Source organism: Rana temporaria, chromosome 10 (genome assembly GCF_905171775.1).
Source record: "Rana temporaria chromosome 10, aRanTem1.1, whole genome shotgun sequence".
Lineage (NCBI taxonomy): Eukaryota > Metazoa > Chordata > Amphibia > Anura > Ranidae > Rana > Rana temporaria.
This window is the reverse complement of record NC_053498.1, coordinates 132,972,532-132,995,871: the sequence shown is the minus strand read 5'-3', so window position 1 is coordinate 132,995,871 and position 23,340 is coordinate 132,972,532. Positions and strand designations below refer to the sequence as shown.

Below are 23,340 nucleotides of genomic sequence, written 5' to 3'. Positions count from 1 at the left end.
CGAATTAAGGGAATTCCTTGGGGACCCCCAGGTCACCAGAACTAGTGTCCTTATGGGAAGATTTCCCCTCTATTACTTTTCTGGGGACAACCCAAGATTTTCTTTTACTTTCACTTTCAATGATAATGGTAAACAAGACAAATGGAGAGGGTGAATCTCTTTACCGGGGAGCACAGACAGCAATAAAAACTGACATGCATTCAAATCCATTCTATCTAAAGCTAAAAGTTTTGCCTTTAGTTATACTTTTAAGACATGATTTTTTTTTTTTAAGTCAAAGGGTAATTTTTTTTCCTCTTTTGCTTTTAAGAGTAAATGAGAGTCTTTTCATAGATCCCAACTGTCCCTGATTTAGAGGGACTGACCCTGATTTGTAGCAATGTCACTCTTGCCCTCTTTCCTCCTCATTTGTCCTTCATTTTGGTCTGATCTATATAGATGTATATAAAATGCACTTTTTAAGGGCAATTCTGCAGACCCTAATGTAAGTGGGAACTGTGATGTAAATGGGAATACAGTGGACTCTGATAAAAGATGGTATCTGGGGACCAGAGGACCCCCCCTTGTCATCAGAGTTCCCCCCAAAATCATGATCTTCAGAACTCCCCTTTACATCAGAATTCCCTTGCACTGTAGGGGGCAATCCTGCAGACTCTGATGTAAAGATGAACTCTGTGTTTTTGACATTTGTTTAACTTAAACACATGTTTATAGTGTAAATATTGATATTACCACTGTTTAGCACTGAAAACGGGCATTTTGGCTCTGTCAGTAAATTTCATGATTTTTACCAGTAAAAAAAAATGGAGTTGTTTGTAAATTTGGGCATTTGGACAAGAAACGTCTTACCTCTGTGCTTGCCAGCAAGGTTTTCTTCACCAAGTACTAAGTCTTGTTTTACATGGGGATCAAATACTTATTTCACTCACTGAATTGCAATTCAATTTATAGCATTTGTTTTATGTGTTTTTTTCTGGATTTTTTTTTTAAATACACCTATGATAAAAAATTATAGACCCCTCATTTCTTTGTAAGTGGAAAAACTTACAAAATCTGCAGGAGATCAAATAATTATTTTACCCACTGTATAATATTTGGGTGTTCTAAGTAATTTTCTAGCAAAAAATACAGATTTTTACTTGAAAACAACAAATAATAAAAAAAAAGCCTGGTTTTAAAGTGGTGAAACCTTTGAAAACTCAGGTGACAATCATACCTCAGTCAGCACTATCCTCATGACTGCTTTATAAATATATTTTATGATTATATTACAATGAAATGTAACCACCTTATTTCAAAAGAATATAAATAGAACTCAAACATTGAAGCTTAGTTGAATTCAGAAATCAAAGAGGTGAAGTTCAGCATTGCAGGACGATGGATTCCACAACACCTAAACTCTATCATCAACATGGAATGGATTCCAGAAGTTATCTGGATTTATATTTCTCTAATAAGGAGGAGATGGTCTTTGCAGAGGATTCTATAACATTTCCAATGGCGTGTCTTCACTATCTGCTCAGCACCGGTATGTACAGCATATATTGATATTTTCAACCAAAAAAGACTAATGTACATTATAATTTTGTTAATAAATCTAAGAGTATCACTCACATGAGTGGAGTCCCCATAGCTCTGTCCTCACAGCTTCCTATTGCTGGTAGAGGGGGAATGCTTTTTCTCTTGCTCAAAAATCAAGCTGTTTCTATAGAAAAAGTTATTCCCCTCACTATGGGCTCTTCCACATTTTGTTGTGTTACAACCTGAGGTACATGAAATTAAATTGAATTTGTAAATAAATAACAAAGATCAACACAAAAAAGTTGGGTTTCCTCTGGAGCGACCAATCGCCCTTCTGATTTAGTATAATTGGTTGAATGAAGCCTACCTTTGGGTAATTAAAGGGGTTGTAAAGGTTTGTTTTTTATTTTCTAAATAGGTTCCTTTAAGCTAGTGCATTGTTAGTTCACTTACTTTTTCCTTCAATTTCCCTTCTAAATGTTTTTTTTTTCTTTGTCTGAATTTCTCACTTCCTGTTGCTCCTCTGTAAGCTTGCCCCCATCATCCGTGGAGGTTAGTCAGCCAGAATAGCTTACTGAGGAGGAACAGGAAGTGAGAAATTCACACAAGGAAAAAAAACATTTAGAAGGGAAATGGAAGGAAAAGGTAAGTGAACCAACAATGCACTAGCTTAACCCCCCTGGCGGTATTCCCGAGTCTGACTCGGGGTTAGATTTTTGTGCTAGGATCGGTAACCCCGTGTCAGACTCTGGCTCGCCTCGCTGGATCCACAGGTGTTTTCTTACCTTGTCCCTGGATCCAGCGATGCCACCGCGCTGTGTGAGCGAGCGGGACCTCGCTCGATTCACACAGCGTCCTCCTGTGCCACCGATCTCCATTCCCTGCGACGTTACGACGCACGGGAGCGGAGAACGGCGCCAAATTCAAAAACGTAAACAAACACATTACATACAGTATACTGTAATCTTATAGATTACAGTACTGTATGTAAAAAATACACACCCCCCCTTGTCCCTAGTGGTCTGCCCAGTGTCCTACATGCACTTTTGTATAATAAAAACTGTTCTTTCTCCCTGCAAACTGTAGATTGTCCAATTATAATCACTTGCAGAATTGAGTGATAGCGATTTGTGGGGAAATTCGTCATAAAAAAATAAAAGTAATGACAGCGACAATTCTGCAACTGAGCAAATTTCAGTGATTTTGAGTTGATTACATTATTGAATAATTTTTATCATAATTATATTATTATTTGTTATAATTATTTATAATTATTTATTATATTATAATTTATAATTTTGTTTTTTTTAAAAAATCATACCCGGGATCCCTACAATACTCTTGTTTGGTCAGATTTAAGTGAGTTATTCCTAAGAATTACAGGCCTACAGTATAAAACGCCAAATTTCCTTGCAAATAATGGTACCGCTTTCAGCACCTTTTTTCTGAAAGAATCATACCGCCAGGGAGGTTAAAGGAACCTTTTTAGAAATTAAAAAACAAACCTTTACAACCCCTTTAATGTCCCTGGAGTAAGCAAGTCCAGGATAAGGGTTTAGACAAGTACAGTAAAACCTTGGATTGCGAGCATAATTCGTTCCAGAAGCATGCTTGTAATTCAAAGCACTCTTATATCAAAGCAAATTTTCCCATAAGAAATAATGGAAACTCAAATGATTCTTTCCACAACCATTTATTCATAACTCCTTCCGTTTATATAAAAAGATTATAGCAATGTGATAAGTTGTGTAACCATAAAATGTCCATCCACAAATGGAAGCCTCCACAAGGGGATTAGAAGCAAAATCCATCAGGAGCTACAGAGTATCGAAGAGAAGAGAGGAGCCTCTATGTGTAGCAATATGTTGCTAAATGTTGTACCTTCATTAAATGTAACCATTTTGCTACACTTAGAGGCGCCTCTCTTCTCTTTTATACTCAGTTGTAACATGACGCTGCTCTTATATCAAGACATCGCTTGTAAATCAAGTAAAAATGTATTAAAATATTTTGCTTGTCTTGCAAATCGCTCTCAAACCAAGTTACTCTCAAACCAAGGTTTTGCTGTACCAATAAAGGTTGTGTTCCAGAAAGAATTTTTAGAAACTTCTCCAGTGGGTTTAAAAAAACATTTTATTGTAAAAAGCTGTCTTGGGTGCCACTTCCATGGGAGGCAAACAACAACTTCAAGATTTAAGCCTCGTACACACGGACAGACTTCAAACAAACTTTTCTGTGGATTTTTGTCCGAAGGGAGTTGGCCAGGCACACCCAAAGCATACACACGGCAGGACTTTTTCAGCAAACTTTCCCAACATCACGTGGTTTTTCTGCTCTTTTCCGCCACCCTTTGGTTAACTTCTGCTATTGTTGGTTGATTTTAACATTGGTTCTGAGCATGTGTGTTTGTACTTCGGACAAAAGTCCTTTGGATTTCTGTACACATGATAGGACTTTGCACCCTAGGACTTTTGTTGCCGAAAAGTTTGTCCGTTTGCAGAGCGAACTCTTGTCCGATGAAAACCGAAAAAGTTTGTCCGATGGTGCGTACACACGGTCGGATTTTTTTGAAAACTTTTTTGAAGTTTGTTGGCAAAAAGTCAGATCGTGTGTATGGGCCTTAAGCCTCTGTCCATTTACTCCATCCAATGGCACAATGAAGGGATGGAAAACTACAACTTGAGGTGGAGAGGTCAACAACGGCTGCCTGATCCAAAGAAGATTATTGTAAAACAGAATCATAAACTGGTACCACATTATGATGAGACAATAAGAAATTATCATTTATTTCTTTTGGCTGTTTTATTTGGTGAATATGTCACTCTTATGCCTTGTACACACAATCGAAATTTCAGATGGGATAAAATCCGATGGAATTTTCCGTCGGAATTCCGTTCAAGCTGTCTTGCATACACACTGTCAGACCAAATTCCGACTGTCCAAAACGCGGTGACGTAAAACACTACGAAGAGCCGAAAAAAATGAAGTTCAATGCTTCCGAGCATGCGTCGACTTGATTCTGAGCATGCAAGTTTTTTTCTCCTTTGGAGTTCCACACAGACGATCGGAATTTGCGACAGGATTTTTTTCCATCAGAAAAAAATAAAACATGTTCTATTTCTAAACTCAGACGGAAAAAAGTCAGATGGGACCCACACCCGGACGGAATACCCGATGAAAAAATTCCGTCTGACTTTTTTCATTGGAAATTCCGATCGTGTGTACAAGGCATAAGTCATTATATTATCACTTTTTATGTTTTTGCTTGCAAAAGGTCAATTCACAAACGGAGGGGGTTATTTACGAAAGGCAAATCCACTTTGCACTACAAGTGCAAACTACAAGTGCAAAGTGCACTTGAAATTGCACTGAAAGTGTACTTGGAAGTGCAATCGCTGTAAATCTGAAGGGTAGATCTGAAATGAGGGGAAGCTCTGCTGATTTTATTATCCAATCATGTGCAAGCTAAAATGCTGTTTTTTATTTTCCTTGCATGTCCCCCTCTGATCTACAGCGACTGCACTTCCAAGTTCCCCTTTTAGTGCAATTTCAAGTGCACTTTGCACTTTCAGTTTGCATTTGTAGTGCAAAGTGGATTTGCCTTTTGTAAATAACCCCCATTATCTTACTTGTTTCCTATCTTTAAGGCCCAGTTTACACTTGTAGCGCTTGGCATGCAACTTTGGACCCCAAAGTCATATGACAAGCTGCACCCCATATTTTCCAATGAGTGCCGTTCTTATTTGTGCAACTTAAGACTCATGCACACAGGATTCTTTTCCTTCCGCTTTTAGGAGCATCATGCATTTTTTTTTTTTCAGAGTAAAAACATCTCTCCATGTTTTTTTTTTCCACCTCAGACTTAACCATTTAAAAAGAGAAGGTCGCGAGGCTTGCCCGCCATTCATTTGCCCGCCATATCTCCTTCCTGGTTTCGCATCATATGTGGAAGTTTTTATATGTGGGTTTCCCCCCCCCCCCCTCATATACAAAAAGAGCAAGTATATATTTTATTTACTTTTACAAATTTTTTAACATTTCTACCTTAATTCTTATAACCCTTCTACCCCATCACTCCCCCCCCCCGCCCCTCCCCCTGGACTTCCAGTTGCCTTTCTGTATCTTCTGAACATTCTTATTTTCTATCTTAATACTTTCTTATGTTGGGACCAACCTTAAAAGTCTGAAAAATTCTTACCAGGTACTATGCTCTATGCACCCATTAGCTCCGCAAATGTCATGGAATGTTTAAACTCTGTCCACGTAGACCAGGTCTTTTCATATTCCTCTAAACCGTCTATATCAGTGGTCATCAACCCTGTCCTGCAGGGCCCACTAACAGGCCAGGTTTTATGTATTACCATGGGGAGATGCAGTCTAGAATACTGCAATCACTGAGGAGCAAATTATATCATCTGTGATGTATTTCAGTTATCTTGCAAACCTGGCCTGTTAGTGGGCCCTGCAGGACAGGGTTGATGACCACTGGTCTATATCACTTAACCTTAGGAATTCAAAATGTTGGATAGAATTCATTTTATTGCACCATTCTTTAATGGAGGGGCTTTTCCTATCTTGCCAGTGACTGGCTATCAGGCTTTTAGCAGCAGTTAGCAGATGGGGGTAATAGACTTTTCTGATATTGTATCATAGGTAATCTAATCCTCTGATGCAAGCATCCCCAGGGATCATCTGGAATCTCTGTGTTCGTTATTTCGGTAATTAAGGGCCAGATCCACAGCCAGCCGCCGTAACTAAAATATTCCCATTTAAGTTACACCGCCGCCAAATTTCTACCTAAGTGCCCGATCCACAAAGCACTTACCTAGAAATTTTCGGCTGTGTAACTTAAATCCGGCCGGCGCAAGGCGTTCCTATTCAAATGGGGCGGACGTACTGCGCATGCTCACGATGTCATTTTCCCGACGTGCTTTGCGCGGTTTTACGTTGCGCCCGGTTTTGAGAATCGCGACGGGCGTAAAAAAAAATACGAGTTGCGGCGGGAAAAAAAAAAATTTGAAAAAAAAAAGACGGCGACGCGGGATAGAAGGGTCTACTTTTACAAGGCCTAAACAGTTTAGGCCTTGTAAAAGCAGCCCTAACAAGCCCTAACAAGCTTATTGAGATTATCCTCAGATATTACCTCCCACTCTATTTCCTTTAGAAATTCATATATTTTTTTTTCCTTTAATCTTAGTTCTTCCTTAGTCTCCTGTTTCTTGATTGAGTAAAGTTTCTTGTTCTATTTGCTCTCTTAGCTCCTCTCTCTTGATATTTAAGTTTAATAAAGTTTCTTTATTTCTTGTTTATGTTGTTGTTCTAACTTATAAATTTATTTTATGAGTGTTGTTCTAATCTCCTTATTTTTTTTTTTTCCGCCCCACTCTTAATTAGTACACCGCGCACGAACGCCTTATGAGTCTCCCAGACTATGGCCTCCGAGACATCCTCTGTTAAATTTATTTAAAAAAACTCCTCCAGTTCTATTTTTATTCTGGTTTCTATGGGCCAGATCCACAGCCAGCGGGCTTAACTTAAATGTTCCTATTTAAGTTACACCGCCGCAAAATTTCTACCTAAGTGCCCGATCCACAAAGCACTTACCTAGAAATTTGCAGCGGTGTAACTTAAATCTGCCTGGCACAAGGCGTGCCCAATCTAATTTTTCCCGTCGTGCTTTGCGCGGATTTACGTTGCGCCGAGTTTTGAGAATCGCGACGGGTGTAAAAGAAAAAAATAAGAGTTGCGGCGGGAAAAAAAAAAAAAATGACAGCGACGCGGGATAGAAGGGTATACTTTTACATGGTGTACTAAGTTTACACTTTGTAAAAGCAGCCCTAATTTTACGACGGCAAACTAACACTTACGGAAAAAAAACGAAGGGAAAAAGCTTCGTGGATCTCCGTAAGTGCTAATTTGCATACCCGACGCGGAATTTCGACGAGAAATGCCCCCAGCGGCGGCCGCGGTACTGCATCCTAAGATCCGACAGTGTAAAACTATTACACCTGCCGGATCTTAGGAATATCTATGCGTAACTGATTCTATGAATCAGCCGCATAGATAGAAACAGGGATACGACGGCGTATCAGTAGATACGCCTGCGTATCCCTTTTGTGGATCTGGCCCTATATCTTTATCCTGTAGGAGTTCTTCATTAAGCCTCCACTTCAAATTATTTTCCCGTCTCTCCCCTATTTTTAGTCGTAATGATACTGGCGCGTGGTCAGAGAAGGTTGCTATTCCTATGCTAGAATTACTTATATTTTCTAAGAACCTATGCTCCACCAAAAAAAAAATCAATCCTCGAGTAGGTCTCGTGAACAGGGGATCGGAATGTATAATCCTGCTGTTTATTATGTTGTATCCTCCATACATCTACTAATTGAGACTGATGGAGTTTTTTTTTCAATTTGTTTCTCCATGCCATTCCAGTCCCCTGTGCACGAGACGTACTATCTAAATCTGGATCCATATGAAAATTAAAATCCCCTGCTATTATAGCTATTCCCCGTTTAAACTCCATGAACTCAGTTATCGTTTTCATTACATAGCAGATAGGATTTTTGTTTGGGCAGTATATATTTGCCAATGAGATTTCTGCTCCATTCAGTTTTCCTCTCAGGAACAAGTATCTGCCCTCTGGATCTGCCTTTCTCTCATCTACTATAAACCTGATCTCTTTGGCAAAACCTATAGCGACCCCTTTCGCTCGGCTAATTGTAGAATCTCCAAAATACCATACCGGGTGAAATTATATTTTTGCGATTTGCCTCTAAGGTGAGATGAGTCTCCTGTAACATGATCACATCCCCCTTCAATAAGCTAAGCTCCTTCATTATATTTGCGCGCTTAATGGGTGCATTTAGGCCCCTAACATTATAAGATATTATGTTTATCTCCGACATTTTTTTGGGAATATTCTTCTAGATACTTTACGGCGTACTGGAGTCCCCCCTTCTACGAGTCCCTCCCCCTCCCCATCTTCCCTGTCCCCTTCCACCTCCTTCCCAGCCCCCCACCCCCCCTCCCTCCCCGCCCACCTGTCCCTTGGAGGAAATACTGGCCTCTCTGAGGCCCCTGGTCGTGGCCCTCCTTCCTTTTCCCACCCCCCGGCTCCTCCTCCTCCTCGAGGTTGAATATCCCTGCATATACATCCCTCTACCTATGTGTCACAACATGATGACATTTTTCTCTCGTTTTTTTTTTTTTTTGACAAAACACCTTCTCTTATATACCTCACCCCCTTTCAATCCCTCCCTACATTTTCTTTCTACCCGGTGGTCTCTTCCAAACCGGTTGCCATGCCTGAACTTCTTCTGGGCTATCTATTTGCTCTAGTTTCTCCCACCATCCTGGAATCTCAATTAGGTCTATGTTCAATCTCCTACAGAAATTTGGGGTCTCCTCTGGGAATCTTAATGTTGCTGAACGGCCCTCCTTACGGCCTGTCAAACAAGCAGGAAAACCCCAAGTATACTGGATATTTTGTGATTTAAGTAGGTCCAGTAATGGCTTCAGTATTCTTCTCCGAGATAACGTTTCACCTGATAAATCTGGAAAAACCTGTAAACTAGTCTCTCGATATTTAGCCGGTTGGTTAGCTTTCATATAACTATTTATTAACTCCTTGTCTTGATAGTTATGAAATCGAGCTATCACATCTCTTGGAACCTCTGCCCTTACTTATGGTGGTTTTCTGATCCGGTGTATCCTTTCGAACTTAATTTTACTTGGAGCTTCTTTTGTACCCAACATATGACCAAATATCTCGTCCAATTGTTCTTGTAAATTATCTTCCCCTTGTTGTTCCGGTAGGCCTCTAATCCTTATATTCTTTCTTCTGTTCCTATTTTCCTGGTCCTCGATCTTATACCTCATGTATCTCTGTTCTTTACATAAATCCTCCACTTGTTTCTTTAAACCTTTTATTTCTAAGCTATGGCAGTCCATTCTTTCTTCTACTTACTCCACTCTTTTCAGCATATGTTTCATGTCCTCCCTTAGGCTGTTTATTTCTCCTTTTATAGAGGACTCTAGTCTTAATTCCATGCTTGCTAGCATTTCTGCCATATCCCCTTTCGTTATTTGTTGCTTTTTTTGTCTTGTTTCCATTTCCCCGTCGTCCTCTAGTTCTTCTCTCAACAAACTGGCAGAATTTGTTTTAGCACCTGCCTTATTACTAGGGCTGGCTTTTCCCCCTTCCTGTATTATATATTTTTTTATAGATCCGGGGCTTGCACTTACTCTAGGTATGTTTGCCACCGCTCCTCTCCCCGATCTCCCCTTCATCTTTAAACTCATGCAAAATAAAACCCGGTATGTGCCCCTTCAGAGGGGAAAGCGAGGGGCAACAAAGGGTATGCTTGCCTCATGGGCAATATTAGACCTAACTTAAGTCAGTCTAATATGAACTCTTTATGCTCTCCCTGCCCATCAGATGTTGCTAAATTAAAACATTTAGAGAGAAATGCATGGAGAGCAGTGGAAAAAGTAAAAAAAAAACGCCTCAAAGAGCCGTATGGCTATATAACAGTATAACAGTGTAAGTGAGACCATGAACAATGATATTGTCAGTAATGATATCGCGATGATATCGCAAGATAATATTGGGTATGCACAGGACGGGCGACCTCACATAGTTATTCCATCCGCAAACCACTGTTAGCACTGTTAATTAGCAGATATGGTGACAAAAACAGAGATAGTAACATTAATTTCCAAAATATTCAGTAATATCCAAAGAAAGAAAGAATTTTTAAAGGGGTTTTCATTTTTGGATGTCTCTACACAGCCAGGCCATCTCCCTCCCCCTTGGCTGTTTTAGCTGTTAGATCAATTAGATCATTTACTCATAATATCATTGCTATAACATATATGTTATACCGAGCAACCAACTGACCCCCCCCCCCCCCTGCTCACCGCCACCCTAATCACCCGGGCGCTAGTAGCAACAGCAGCACGGGTCAGTACAGTTAAATGTTAGTTAGAACGCACAGTAATGGCAGGGTTAATATAGTTATCACAGAACTAAGATATTACCAATAGCCAAAAACCGCTCAGTACCCGCTCATTCACTCATTATGCTATCAATCATTCCTTGATCTTGTGCAATACACTGCACTGTAATGCTCTTATGGTGAAAAAGGATCTCTGTGGGTGAAGCAGGTGAAGCAGGGTAAAGCAGCCGCAGTGCAACAGGACAAGCAGTCAATAGTGAGAGATCCAGAGAGATCCAGACACCTGCGCCCAACAGTACCCAGCCCGACCCGGTCACTCCTGGTCACTCCCCCTCCACATCTACAGCGTCTACATGCGGTACCCGCTGTGACCCCCCCTGATCCGGAGCAGGCTAAGACCCACTACGGTTTACAGCACGGTAAGGACATGGGAGAACACGGAAGTCTGTATCGGTCTGTGTACCGGTCTATGGTCTATGGCGGGTATATAGCAGTCTGCGACTGTAGCTCGTTTATGGGGTTTATGGGCAGCAGTGCGGCAGTGCAGTGCGGGGTAGCAGATAACAATGCACAGGAGATACAGAGTACCTGACTTGTTGAGCGGCATGTAGCGTATGGCGTGGCGTATGGCGGTCTTACTGTACAAGCTGCATGATGAGCGGCATGGCGGCTTCAAGTCGGCTTCTCATCAGCCCAAATGCTGCGAGGCAATGAGAGGAGGCGATGCGAGGCGATGCGAAGACGCATGGACTGGATGGCGGCTGGGCTAAATGGCGGCTCTAGATCTCCATGCTGCCGGGTGGTTAGAGTGGTTAGAGCACGCTCAGCAGCAGCTGCTGCAGCAGCTCCGTCTCCTTCTCTGCTCTCCCATCAGGCCCCTCCCTCCCAACATAAAAACATCTCTCCATGTTAGTCTATGTGTCCACAAAGTCTTTTAGGAGGTTTTAGTGGCATAGGCGTTTTCAAGCTGCAAGCGTGTTCTTGAGCAGCAGCGTTACAGCTGTAAAAATGCCTGAGGTGGCTAAATGCATATTAATGCTGTAATAATTGGATTTAGGAGTGAGAGATAGAAGAGGGAAGAGAAACACTGCTAAATGCTAACACAGCTAAACACAGCTAAATGTGCATTAACAGCAATGATTTTTTTTAACGCACTGTGTGCACGAGGCCTTAAAGTCACAGCGACTTTGAAGTAGTTCCAGTACTACTTTGGTCTGACTTTCATGCAACATGAGGGCCATAGACTTCAATGCAAACCCTCAAAAGTCACATGAAAGTCACACCTGAATCATATACATGTGTGTGCAACTTTGTAGAGCACACGCAGTCACATGGTTGAAGCCAAAGACGCAAAAAAGTCACACTCCTCCAAAGTGGCATCTCCTTACACTCTCCATTCTCTCTCTCTCTCTCTCTCTCTCTCTCTCTTTCTCTCTCTCTCTCTCTCTCTCTCTCTCTCTCTCTCTCTCTCTATCTCTATCTCTCTCTCTCAGCTCATTGCTCATCTGGTGCTTTCATATATGGAGGATAATGTGACATATAATGGTGGCTGGCCTAGCAGGAAATCCGAGAGCCATATTATATATTGGTTGGGAACGATTTTTTAAAGCTATTTTCACCTAGCAGTGTCATTAAATGCCAAATGTTATGAAAAGGTGAAATCTCTTTTTTGGCAGTGAAATTAGTTTCGGCTAAGATAACATCTGAATCTCTAATATTCCTCCAGGTCGAGTTAAGGGTACGTTTTTGATTGATATCAGCCTTGGTTCCATCATTCACCATCTTTATTCTGCCTCCAATTTCTTCAAAAAAATTATCCTATTAAAATTCCAAGAGAGATGTATCATGGAACTGAACAGATGGCTACATGACCGTACCGGAGCATACGATTGGTCACATACATCATCAGCCGCAGCTGAGTTAGAAGGAACGAGGTGACTTGTCCCCTAATGATTCCTCACTTTCTGACTTTCCTTTCAGGTTTCTTTAACGGCAACGTCTATTATTTTTGAGCATATTTAATTTATTACGTTTTCTTAAAATATAACCTTTTTTTTCATGTTTTTAGTCAGGTAACTTTGAAATATTGTATTTGAAAGTTGAAATCTATGTTTTTATCCAGCAGATGGAGCTCTCAGCTCTTTATAATGATTTTATTTAGGCTCTCCTTATCTACTGTGCTGAAAAAGCCTATTCACATTGTGTGGAGTAGAAGTCCAGTCACATTTAAACTTAACCTTGCTCTCACCCCCATTCTAAGCCCTATACTAAATATCCTGTAAAGCAAGGGTGCCCAACCTTTTGAAGTGCGAGGGCCACTTAAGCGACTTGGTAACTCGTCGCCGGCCACAATGAACAGAGAGGGTAGATGGCATGTCCGTGTCTGCTGTGCATATGCACAGCAGACACGGTCATGGACACAGCCCACTATACCTTTTTTTTTTTTTTTGGATCGGATTGGAGGTAGGACACAAGTAGGTTTATGTCTGCCACTACTTAGAGGTAAATGGAGGGTCCAATTGGTTGGACTGCCGGACTGACCATGTGAAAAGGGGCCCTTGGCTGCTTTCACTCTGATACACTGCGGTTTACCCGCACCGCGGGTGCAATGCAATGTACCTTTTGGCTTTCCTGCACTTTGCAATAGACTTCTATTATATTCTGCAAGTTTGGTGCACTTTCAGAATGCTCACCAAACTCGCAGGTAATAACAGAAGTCTATGGCTCAGTGCAGGTGCCCCGCAGGTGCGCTGTTTTGCATCTGCGGATCAGTTTGAAAGCACCCCAGTAACCACTGCAGAACAGATATGCCCATATATACATTGTGAATTTAGTAATAAACTGACGTTTAATAACAGTCTTCTGTTTTATTCCATCCCAGAGCATGAGGTCGCGGGCCACATCAGAGGGCTCCACGGGCCACATGTGGCCCCCGGGCCACTGGTTGGACACCCCTGCTGTAAAGGAATGATGCCTATGCTTACCTATTCTGAGGGCTCTCCCTTCCAGACCGACTACTGCTACTACTGAATCACTGCTCAAGGTCGGTCTCCACCTGTACCACCTCCACTACAAGGTGCTGGCCCTGTTCATTACAGGCTTCACAGCCTGTACATTGTGGAGTGTCTATTTTAGAATATGTCTAAATTAAGGTAATATTATCGGATGTGTGGCCGACCAGACCCTTTTCCTCTACTGTGAAGCACATAATGAACAGGGCCAGCCCCTGGTATTATGCACTGGAGGTGGTACAGGTGGAGACCAACCTTGAGCAATGATTACTCGTAATCTATAGGCTTACTATGGGGCAGCCTTAGTCAGTTGTCCCTCCAATACTCTAAAGTCTCTGGGAGCCGATCATGTGACCAACCAGACCATTTTCCTCTACTATGAAGAGCACATGTTCATGTGGTGATAGAAGGAAGGAGCAGAGTGACAGAGAGACAAGACCATCTTTGTGCTGCTTCTCATTTCACTGTCCAGTCACAGAGTGGGGAGGGTCCAGCACAACCTGGGCTCAGAGAAAGTGGGTTTAATGATCCTGGCTCCTAAAATTGATAGATATAGTATAGAGTAGATATGAACTAAAATCCTGTTTATTTGTATTTGATCAGAAATTAGTGGATGTGCTTTCCAGATATGTTGGAGTAGCTGGTGTTTATTAGAGTGGTGTATTAGGCTGCCCATATTGATCAGATGCCCCTATACACACATTCAAGGTGGATGAATGTATCCTTCCCGCCGACCCTCCTCCAATGCTGCGTCCCGCTCCCGCCGACAACCCTCCTCCGATGCTGCGTCCCGCTGATATGTCTGTACCGATGTCAAGCAAGTCTTAGATAATGGGTCGGTGGAGGTAGAGGAAGAAGAATACCGGACAAAGAAGACAGAAGAAAGAAGAAGAGCGGAAGAAGAAGCAGCGAGAGAAGAGCAGCGAGAGAAGGAGAAGCCCGGAGGAGGAATATGCGGGATAAGATGGAGGAAGACTAGAGAAAGAAGCGGGAAAGAAGCCCGCTGACAGTTGATGACTTATCGGTTGTTAGGGACGCGGTGCCCGGTTTCCCGACCCCCTCCTTAGCAACCAGCTATATACAGTGTAAAAAAGAAGCAAATCACTGTAAAGACGTGTGTCCAAAAACGCTGCAAGCACCACAAAAAGCACTGCAGAAACGCTCAAAGGCAACATGCATAGATGTGAATCAAACCTTAATCTTGCCTCAAGTTTACTTTTTTCTGTGGGCTACGTCAGTCTTGTAATATTTAACCACACAGATTTACCTCTGAGTTCAGCACTTAAAGCGGAGTTCCACCCAAAAGTGGGGGGGGAGTGGGGGCTTCAGGAGGAGTGGGACATCCTGTCCCACTTCCTCCATTCGCCGAGGGGCCGCTAAGGTGATACGTCATATCGCCTTTTGGCGGCCCCTCCCTGTAGGCGATTGCCTGGGACAGGTGACAGGTCCCAGGCGATCACCTTTCCAATCAGATCGCATGCGCAATGAGTGCCCGGCTGTGAAGCCGAAAGCTGTCACGGCCGGGTGCCCACAGAAGCCATGAGGACGCTGGCCGGAGAAGGGGGGAGAGGAGCGGAGCTCCAGCTGGCGCGTCGCTGGAACGTGGAGCAGGTGAGTGCATGTTTATCAAAAGCCAGCAGCTACACTTTTTGTAGCTGCTGATTTTTAATAAACATGAAAAATGCCTGGAACTCCCCTTTAAGGGTAACTCCACTTGTGTGGGAAAAAAAAAATTGCAAATGAAAAAATAATATAACGTGCACAATTGTAATTGAATGTTGTAATTGAATGTTATAAAAAAAATACCTTTCCTTTTCAATCTGCAGCCGCTCTCTCCTGGGAACAGTGGCCCAGATTCAAGAAGCACTTGCGCCCGCGCAACCATAGGTTACGCAGCACAAGTGCTTACTTGCTCCGGTGTAACGAGTGCTCCTGATTCAGGAACCTCATTACACCGACTGCAGGCTAAAATCTGCGCAGCATAAGGCTCTTATGCCTCGCAGATTTTAGGCTGCATTCTTGCGGGGGGTGCTAGGGGGCGCTCCCATTGTGTATCAGCGTGTAGTATGCAAATTGCATACTACCACTGATTCACAAGCTTGCGCGGGCCCCGCGCAAGCCAGGTACGGAGTTTCCGTACGGCTACTTTTAGCACAAGGCTGCCCCTTCTAATAGTAGGGGCAGCCAATGCTAAAGTATAGCCGGCCTTCCCGCGCCGTGAAATTTGAATTTCACGGCGTTTGCGTAAGTGAAACATGAATGGCGCTGGACGCCATTCACGTTCACTTAGAAGCAAATGACGTCCTTGCGACATCATTTGCCGCAATGCACGTCGGGAAAGTTTCCCGACGGAGCATGCGCTGTACGCTCGGCGCGGGATCATTTAACTTGCGCGCGCTTACGCCGGGCAAATTTGCCGGCGCACCCTCGCAATTCACGGAGCTACTGCTCCGTGAATCGAGGACAGCGCAAAATATTTGCGGGGGCGCAGGGCAAAATCGTTGCCCTGCTCCCCCGCAAATATCGCGCAATTCTACTTGAATCTGGGCCAGTGTGTTTTCCAGGAGACAGCAGGGGGGGGGGTGGTTTGGGACGGGAAGTGGCGTAGACTCTCACGGTAGTCTATGCCTGGAAGGGGGTGCAAAATACCTGTCTTAGACAGGTATCTGCACCCCTCTCCCCCTGAAAGGTGCCAAATGTGTCACCGAAGGGGGAGAGGGTTCCGAAAAGTTCAATTTTTGGTTGGATATTAGTTATTTTGTCCTTGATCCACTCAGATCAGTTGGGCTTCATGCCTAGAGATCTCTTAAAGGGGTTGTAAACCCTCTTGTTTTTTCACCGTAATTCTTCCTATGCATTTAGGTTAAAAAAAACTTCTGTCAGTCACCGGCCCCCCAGCCCCCCGTTTTACTCACCTGAGCCCTGGAATGTCCCACGCGGAGGACATGCTGTCTCTATGCCTGGGGTTCTCGGCTCTTGATTGGATAGATTGATAGCAGCGCAGCCATTGGCTCCCACTGCTGTCAATCAAATCCAATGATGCGAGTGCCGGGGGCGGGGCCGAGTCCTGCATTTGTTAGCTATGGACGTCAAATGCTGGACTTTGGGAGCGCGCCCGCCTAGGGGGTTATCTAATGCGGGGAGGAACCACGAGAGTCGCCGGGGGACCCCAGAAAATGGTATTCGGGGCCACTCTGTGCAAAACAAACTGCACAGTGGAGGTAAGTATGACATGTTTGTTATAAAAAAAAAACAACCTTTAGTATCACTTTAATCTTAGACGTCTGTTCATGAATCTACAGGCCTCCCATGATGACATTGGCACAAGAGTTCTAGTTGCTTTTAGATGCAGACAAGGCCTTTGATTTGGTTGAGTGGGGCTAGATTCGGCAAAGAATGCAATATTATGGTTTCAACAGGTCTCTGTTGTGAATTTATTAGCTAATGAATGGACCTGTGTTCCGTTCCCTCTCTCTAGGGCAGTGGTTCTCAACCCTCTTGTGCCGTGACCCCTTGATAAAATTTTCCAAGTTGTGGGGACCCCTAACAGTAAAATTTATTTTTGTAGCGTGGGTTGTCGGCACCCAAGGCAAGACAAGTAATTTGCGCCCCTAACCCAATTTGCGCTCCCTCAGTCCCTTCCACTCATACAGTATTAAAACCCCTTATGGTGCTCACTGTGTCTCCGCAGCAGTGACACCTATGCCAAAATCAGGAGATAGGGTCTCCTCCAGCCCCTCCCACTTCACATTCCTCACCAGCCAGCTGACATCTAGTCTCTGCCCCCCAGCCATGCCATGAACTGAATGGGCGGCTGCAAAGAGGCTGAGTGGGCCACCGCAAGCTCCAGGGACAGCCCTGCTGGGTAGCCATGAAAAGGCTGGGAGAGCGGTGCAGGATTCAGGAACAGCCCAGGATTCGGTGACCCCTGGCAAATTGTCATTCGACCCCCAAGGGGGTCCCGACCCCCAGGTTGAGAACCACTGCTCTAGGGGGACAGGGCTGCCCACTTTCCTTACCCCTTTTGCTCTGGTGGCAGAACCCTTAGTGATGTAACCCCTTTATACATGATTTATGAATAGGCCCCTTAGTTGAGACTGTATGTATGCAGATGACAAGCTTCTATATGTCAGACTTAGGCCCCCCTTTTCGAACCACTGTGCAGACCATTGAACACTTTGGGAAATTTTCTGGTCTCAAAATGAATTGGGACAAATCCTAGATCTTGCCTCTTGACAGCTTCCTGCCACGCAGTGATCAAGATCCTCTACCTCTGACAAGGGTTAGTGAGCTAAAATATCTGGGTGTACTAGTTACTAAGCCCCCTGCAAATTATACCTCCCTCAATATTGAACTCCTTTATAATATGGCTAAAGCTAAGATTCAGACTTTCACTAGGGGTCATGGGAAGGATACATCTGGTCAAAATGATCCTGCTACCTAAGATACTGTGCCTTTTATGGCACTCCCCTGTCTATCTACTGTACCTCTAAAACATCTTGAGGCTATACTTAGGTCCTTTGTCTGGGACTCCAATAGACTTTATTTGTCCTGGCGCACTTTAAAAAATCCTACAGGTTTGGATGGGGTTGCCTTGCCAGACTTTAGTCTCTAATGCCGCGTACACACGATCAGTCCATCCGATGAGAACGAACCGATGGACCGTTTTCATTGGTTAACCGATGAAGCTGACTGATGGTCCGTCGCGCCTACACACCATCGGTTAAAAAAACGATCGTGTCAGAACGCTGTGACATAAAACACAACAACGCGCTGAAAAAAACGAAGTTCAATGCTTCCAAGCATGCGTCAACTTAATTCTGAGCATTCGTGGATTTTTAACCGTAAAACAAGTTGTCTTTTTTTTAACCGATGGTTAACTAACCGATGGCGCCCACACACGATCGGTTTTGACCGATGAAAACGGTCCATCAGACCATTCTCATCGGTTTAACCGATCGTGTGTACGCGGCATAATACTCTGCTGCCCCAGTTCTATTTCAATTATATTGACAAATCGTATAATCTTAGATTTCATACCCTCCTCTGCCCCACTCAGATGCAGATGTCACCCAGTTCCCCAATATCACATGATCGCACTAACCTACTGTACCATTACAAAAGGATAGGGATGGGCCCAAAACCCCCCTGTTCGGTTCGCACCAAAACTCCCGAACAGGAAATATTTTAACCCAACGATGAACCCCATTGAAGTCTATGAGAGCCGAACAGGAAAAATCAAAAGTGCCCATTTTGAAGGCTTATATGCAAGTAATTGGCCATAAAAGGGGTATGGGGTCTGGGTACTGCCCTGGGGGACATTAATCAATACAAATTTTATTTTTAAAAACTATTGTTTTTTAGGAGCAGTGATTTTTAAATTATGCTTAAAGTGCAACAATAAAAATGAAAAATTCCTTTACATATCGTGCCTGGGGGGTCCCCTTAATGTGCCTCTAAAGTGGTACATCTTTAGCATGCATAAAACATGTTACAGCAAAAATGTGATTTCTAAAGAAAAAAATGAAAATGACTCGCGTTTACAATTGCCGACAACCAGCTATTGAAAAAATAAAGAAAAATATTGGCATGAAGTCCCCTCAGTCCAAACCAGGCCCATACCACACCATAATTAAACGACGTAGGGCCCCCCAAAATCCATACCAGACCCTTATCCGAGCATGCAGCCTGGCAGGTCAGGAAAGGGAAGGGGACAAGCGAGCCCCCCCTCCTGAACCATACCAGGCCACATGCCCTCATGGCTCTGCCTCCCCCAAAGCACCTTGTCCCTATTGTTGATGGGGACAAGGGCCTCTTCCCAACAACCCTGTGCTGTGGTTGTCAGGGTATGCTATGCAGGCAGTGGGGCTTACTCCCTACCCATTCGCCAAAAAAGCATAATAAAGTAATAACCTAAAAGAAACAGTTTTTGACAAGTCCTTTATTAAAAAATATTGTCCCTCGATGTAAATTCATCATCATTTACGACACCCGACCCGAAAAATAGAAAAATGTCAAAAAGCTCTTGCCTCCTGGGAGCCCCCCCCCCCCCGGTCTTTGCTTTAACAGTTCTTATATAGGCAAGGGGCGTGACATCAGAAGGGGCAGTGCCACCCGGTGATGTATCTGGGTGGCCCCGCCCCTTGCTTATATAAGAACTGCCAAAGTGCAGAGTGGGCAATCGGTGGGAGGCCTCACAGTAGGCGAGAACTTTTTTTATTTTTAAAAATGTTTGGGTCTGGCGGACGTCATGATTGACAATGGATTTACATCAAGGGACACCACTATTTTTTATTATTTATTTCTAATAAAGGATTTGTCAAAAACTGTTTCTTGTGGTCTTTACTTTTTGACACTTTTTGGTGAATGGGTAGGGGTACAATGTACCCAATACCCATTCATATAGGGTGGGGGACGAGCCCCTGCCACCCCAAAGCACCCACCGCTCCATTTTGAGGTCATGTGGCCTGGTATGGTTCAGGAGGGGGGCGCTCACTCATTCCCTCCCCTTTTTTGACCTGCTGGCTGCATGCTTAAATAAGGGTCCGGTATGGATTTTGGGGGGACCCTATGCCGTTTGTTTTTAAAATGTTATCATTGGGTTCCCCTTAAAATCCATACCAGACATAAAGGGCCTGGTATGGACAGGGGGGGACTCCAAGCCAATTTTTTCTTTGTTTTGTTTACCAGCACTTTTTTTATTATTCAGCTGTCAGCGGGGAAACCCATTGATAGCTGATGACTCAACGGTTGTTACGGACGCTGCGGCCGGCTTCCTGGCCCCACTTCTTAACAACCAGCTTACACTGTGCCATGACTGGGCAAAGTTTTGCCCAATCAGGGAGCAGAATGCACTGTGCAGAGCACAGTGCATCGAAGGGTGATTGTTGGGGTGAACACCCAGCGAACACCCTGCAGGGGACCTTGAGGGACCCCTGCCAGGAGGGGATTTACCTGGGGCTAGAGTTCAGGACGCTGACCTGGAAGGATTCCACCACAGGAGGCAGTTGGAGGCACCCTATCCAGAGAGATAGTGAGAGCAAGGAGAGACAGTGAGTAGATCAACACAGTGCATGGACAGACAAGGGGAGAGACTGCCAGCTGTAGCAGTGCTCCTAAAGACAGTAGTGTGCCAAGTCTTCATCCAACCTTGCTCTGGGGAGTCTCCATGTGTGTGTCAGTTGGGAGGACTGGTAAGAGAAAGCAGCCAAGTGAACTGGGACGAGCCTCTAAGAAGAGACAGAAGGTTGTGTGAGATGCTGTTCACTCCACATTGAGAGGGACAAATTATGTGGTCTGTGGCACCATCAGTAAATGGCCTCCATCCCAAACTTGGACAGAAAGAAAGAACATTTTGGTCAGGGGGACTTTGAATGAGGCCAATAACTATATAGAGTAAGCACATAGGATATAAAGCACAGTATTGCTTGTATGTTGTATATAGTTTTTTACATAATATCCAACAAAAGTTATTTTTTTTGGGCGACTGAATGAGAGATGTAAACCAAAAAGCAGTCATTGCAAAGAACATATTACTGTAACTTGTGAGATCTTATACAACATATTCAATGACAAAAAATGTATACACAAAATTGCATATACCCAAGGCATGCTAAAAACCACATATACATATTGACGCCGTGGTACTTTGCCATACCATGGGATGAAGACAAGTCCTACACAACATAGGCCACTGGAAGGGCTGGATGGTATTTAAAAGTCTTGAGGGGAACAATGTAAAAGACATATAAAATCATCTGTATGGACATCATGCATCTATGTGGATCCGCCGCGTTTCGTTTACTCCACATTGCAACTTTACCAAGGGACTGTTCCTAGCCTGTAATGGGCTGTTGCTGAACTAACTAGAGACTGTGGGCCAGATTCACATATAACTGCGGCGGCGTAATGTATCGTCTATACGTTACACCGCCGCAAGTTTTCAGCGGAAGTGCCTGATTCACCAAGCACTTGCGTGTAAACTTACGGCGGTGTAACGTAAAGGCGTCCGGCGCAAGCCCGCCTAATTTAAATGGGGCGTGTACCATTTAAATCAGGCTCGCTCCCGCGCCGGGTGTACTGCGCATGCTCCGTTTTGAAATTCCCGCTGTGCTTTGCGCGAAGTGACGTCATTTTTTTGAACGGTGACGTGCGTAACGTACTTTCGTATTCCCGGACGCAAAAAATAATAATTAGAAATTAGACGTGGGAACGACGGCCATACTTTAACATGGCTCGTCTAAAGTTAAGCCATGTAAAAGCATGCTTAACTTTGCGACGGGAAAAAATTACTAGCGACGACGTAACGAACGCGAAAACCTTCGTGGATCGCCGTAAAAGCTAATTTGCATACCCGACGCTGGAAAACGACGCGAAATCCACCCAGCGGCGGCCGAAGTATTGCAGCCTAAGATCCGACGGTGTAAGTCAATTACACTTGTCGGATCTTAGGGCTATCTATGTGTAACTGATTCTATGAATCAGCCACATAGATACTCTCAGAGATACGACGGTGTATCAGGAGATACACCGTCGTATCTCTTCTGTGAATCTGGCCCTGTAAGTTCCCCCAGGAGTGAACCAGCAGGAGCTGTACAAGGGAACCAAGTTTGTGCAGGTGGAAGGAAGAAGAGAAATCTGTAAATAGGGAGGAAGTTGTCCCTTGTTTTAATTGTTGGACATTTTCAAGTTGGGTATCACATAATCCCTTACCTTACACCATCCAAGTTATCACCCCCTAATAAAATAACAGAAAACAAGCCAAAGGTCTGATCACTGTGTCTGAATACAAGGAAATGCTGTGTGACTGGCTGTGCAGTAGTGGGGCACCCTGACATCAGCAACTCCTACAGGGGTAGTGCTACACTAGTATGACAATTTTATTTTAACTTGCCAAATTACAGTCTAACTGAATGTTGGCAGAGTTGCTCATCACACCACATGACTGTATATTGAAATCTTTCCTGTAATGTCCATATTATGTATTTTTTTTTCTTTCAGAGATCAACTTCAGGAGAAAGAAATGCGCCTAAGGTCATCCATCAAGCAGATTTTGAAATGTGATTTTGAAGAGGAAAACATAACTTCCCCGGTGCTACTACCACTTGCTGATTGTATTATCAGTTGGGTGATACTGGAAGTTATCAGTAAAAATGAAGATGAATACATGAAGAATCTGGAGAAGATAATAAAGCTGCTAAAACCCGGAGGCCAACTGTTACTTATTGGGTTATTAGATGCAACTTACTTTACTGCTGGAACAGAACGGTTCCATTGTTTTAATTGTAATGAGGAGTTTGTGAAAAACGCCTTTGGTAAGGTGGGTTTAGCCATTGATTATTGTGCAGTGCAGAGGAGACGCAATGTCAGCGATATCATTGATTATAAAGCTGTTATAGTAATTGCAGGACGCAAAGGGGAGTAGATGATTGGAGCCAAATAGAGCCAAATAGAATTATGTAATGATCTACTAATGGCAGCCAGAAATCACAGCAATTGTGCTAAAGTCAGTAATGTTATTTTGCAATAATCTGTGTGAAATTGTGTTATCAAATATCGCTATCTTAATAAAGATCGTTCAGAATATAAATGTGTGTTGACTTGTCTTGGAACACTGTGTTCATATACGTAGTAATAACTTTTTTTTTTAACAGCACCAGGGACCGTACTAACATAAATGACTTATGCAAAGTACCTGCAAAAGGGCATCTGCAGGTCTTCAGGCAGAAGCTGCATGGTAGCCAATTACAAGATGTGCTGAACAGGATTTTTGAGGCCACGTAAATGGAGCAATGTGAGTAAAGAACTATACTTAGGGTTGCCACCTGTCTAGGATTCACCCAGACAGT

General features: G+C 43.5%; 1 protein-coding gene across 1 annotated transcript; it reads left to right on the top strand.

The window, feature by feature from the left end:
* Positions 1–1,320: 1,320 nt before the first annotated feature.
* On the top strand, positions 1,321–23,081 carry LOC120915627 (indolethylamine N-methyltransferase-like). Its single transcript, XM_040326296.1, has 3 exons — positions 1,321–1,528; positions 12,208–12,415; positions 22,493–23,081. The coding sequence occupies exons 1-3, from the start codon at positions 1,378–1,380 to the stop codon at positions 22,914–22,916; spliced, it is 783 nt and encodes a 260-aa protein (XP_040182230.1). The 5' UTR covers positions 1,321–1,377; the 3' UTR covers positions 22,917–23,081.
* The last annotated feature ends 259 nt before the right edge of the window (positions 23,082–23,340 follow it).

Excerpts from the sequence above, each read along its gene's own strand:
- LOC120915627 (XM_040326296.1), top strand. The coding sequence starts at position 1,378 with ATGGATTCCACAACACCTAAACTCTATCATCAACATGGAATGGATTCC. Across the intron at positions 1,529-12,207 it reads TCACTATCTGCTCAGCACCG|GTCGAGTTAAGGGTACGTTT; the intron begins GTATGTACAGCA and ends ATATTCCTCCAG. Across the intron at positions 12,416-22,492 it reads GCTGAGTTAGAAGGAACGAG|AGATCAACTTCAGGAGAAAG; the intron begins GTGACTTGTCCC and ends TTTTTCTTTCAG.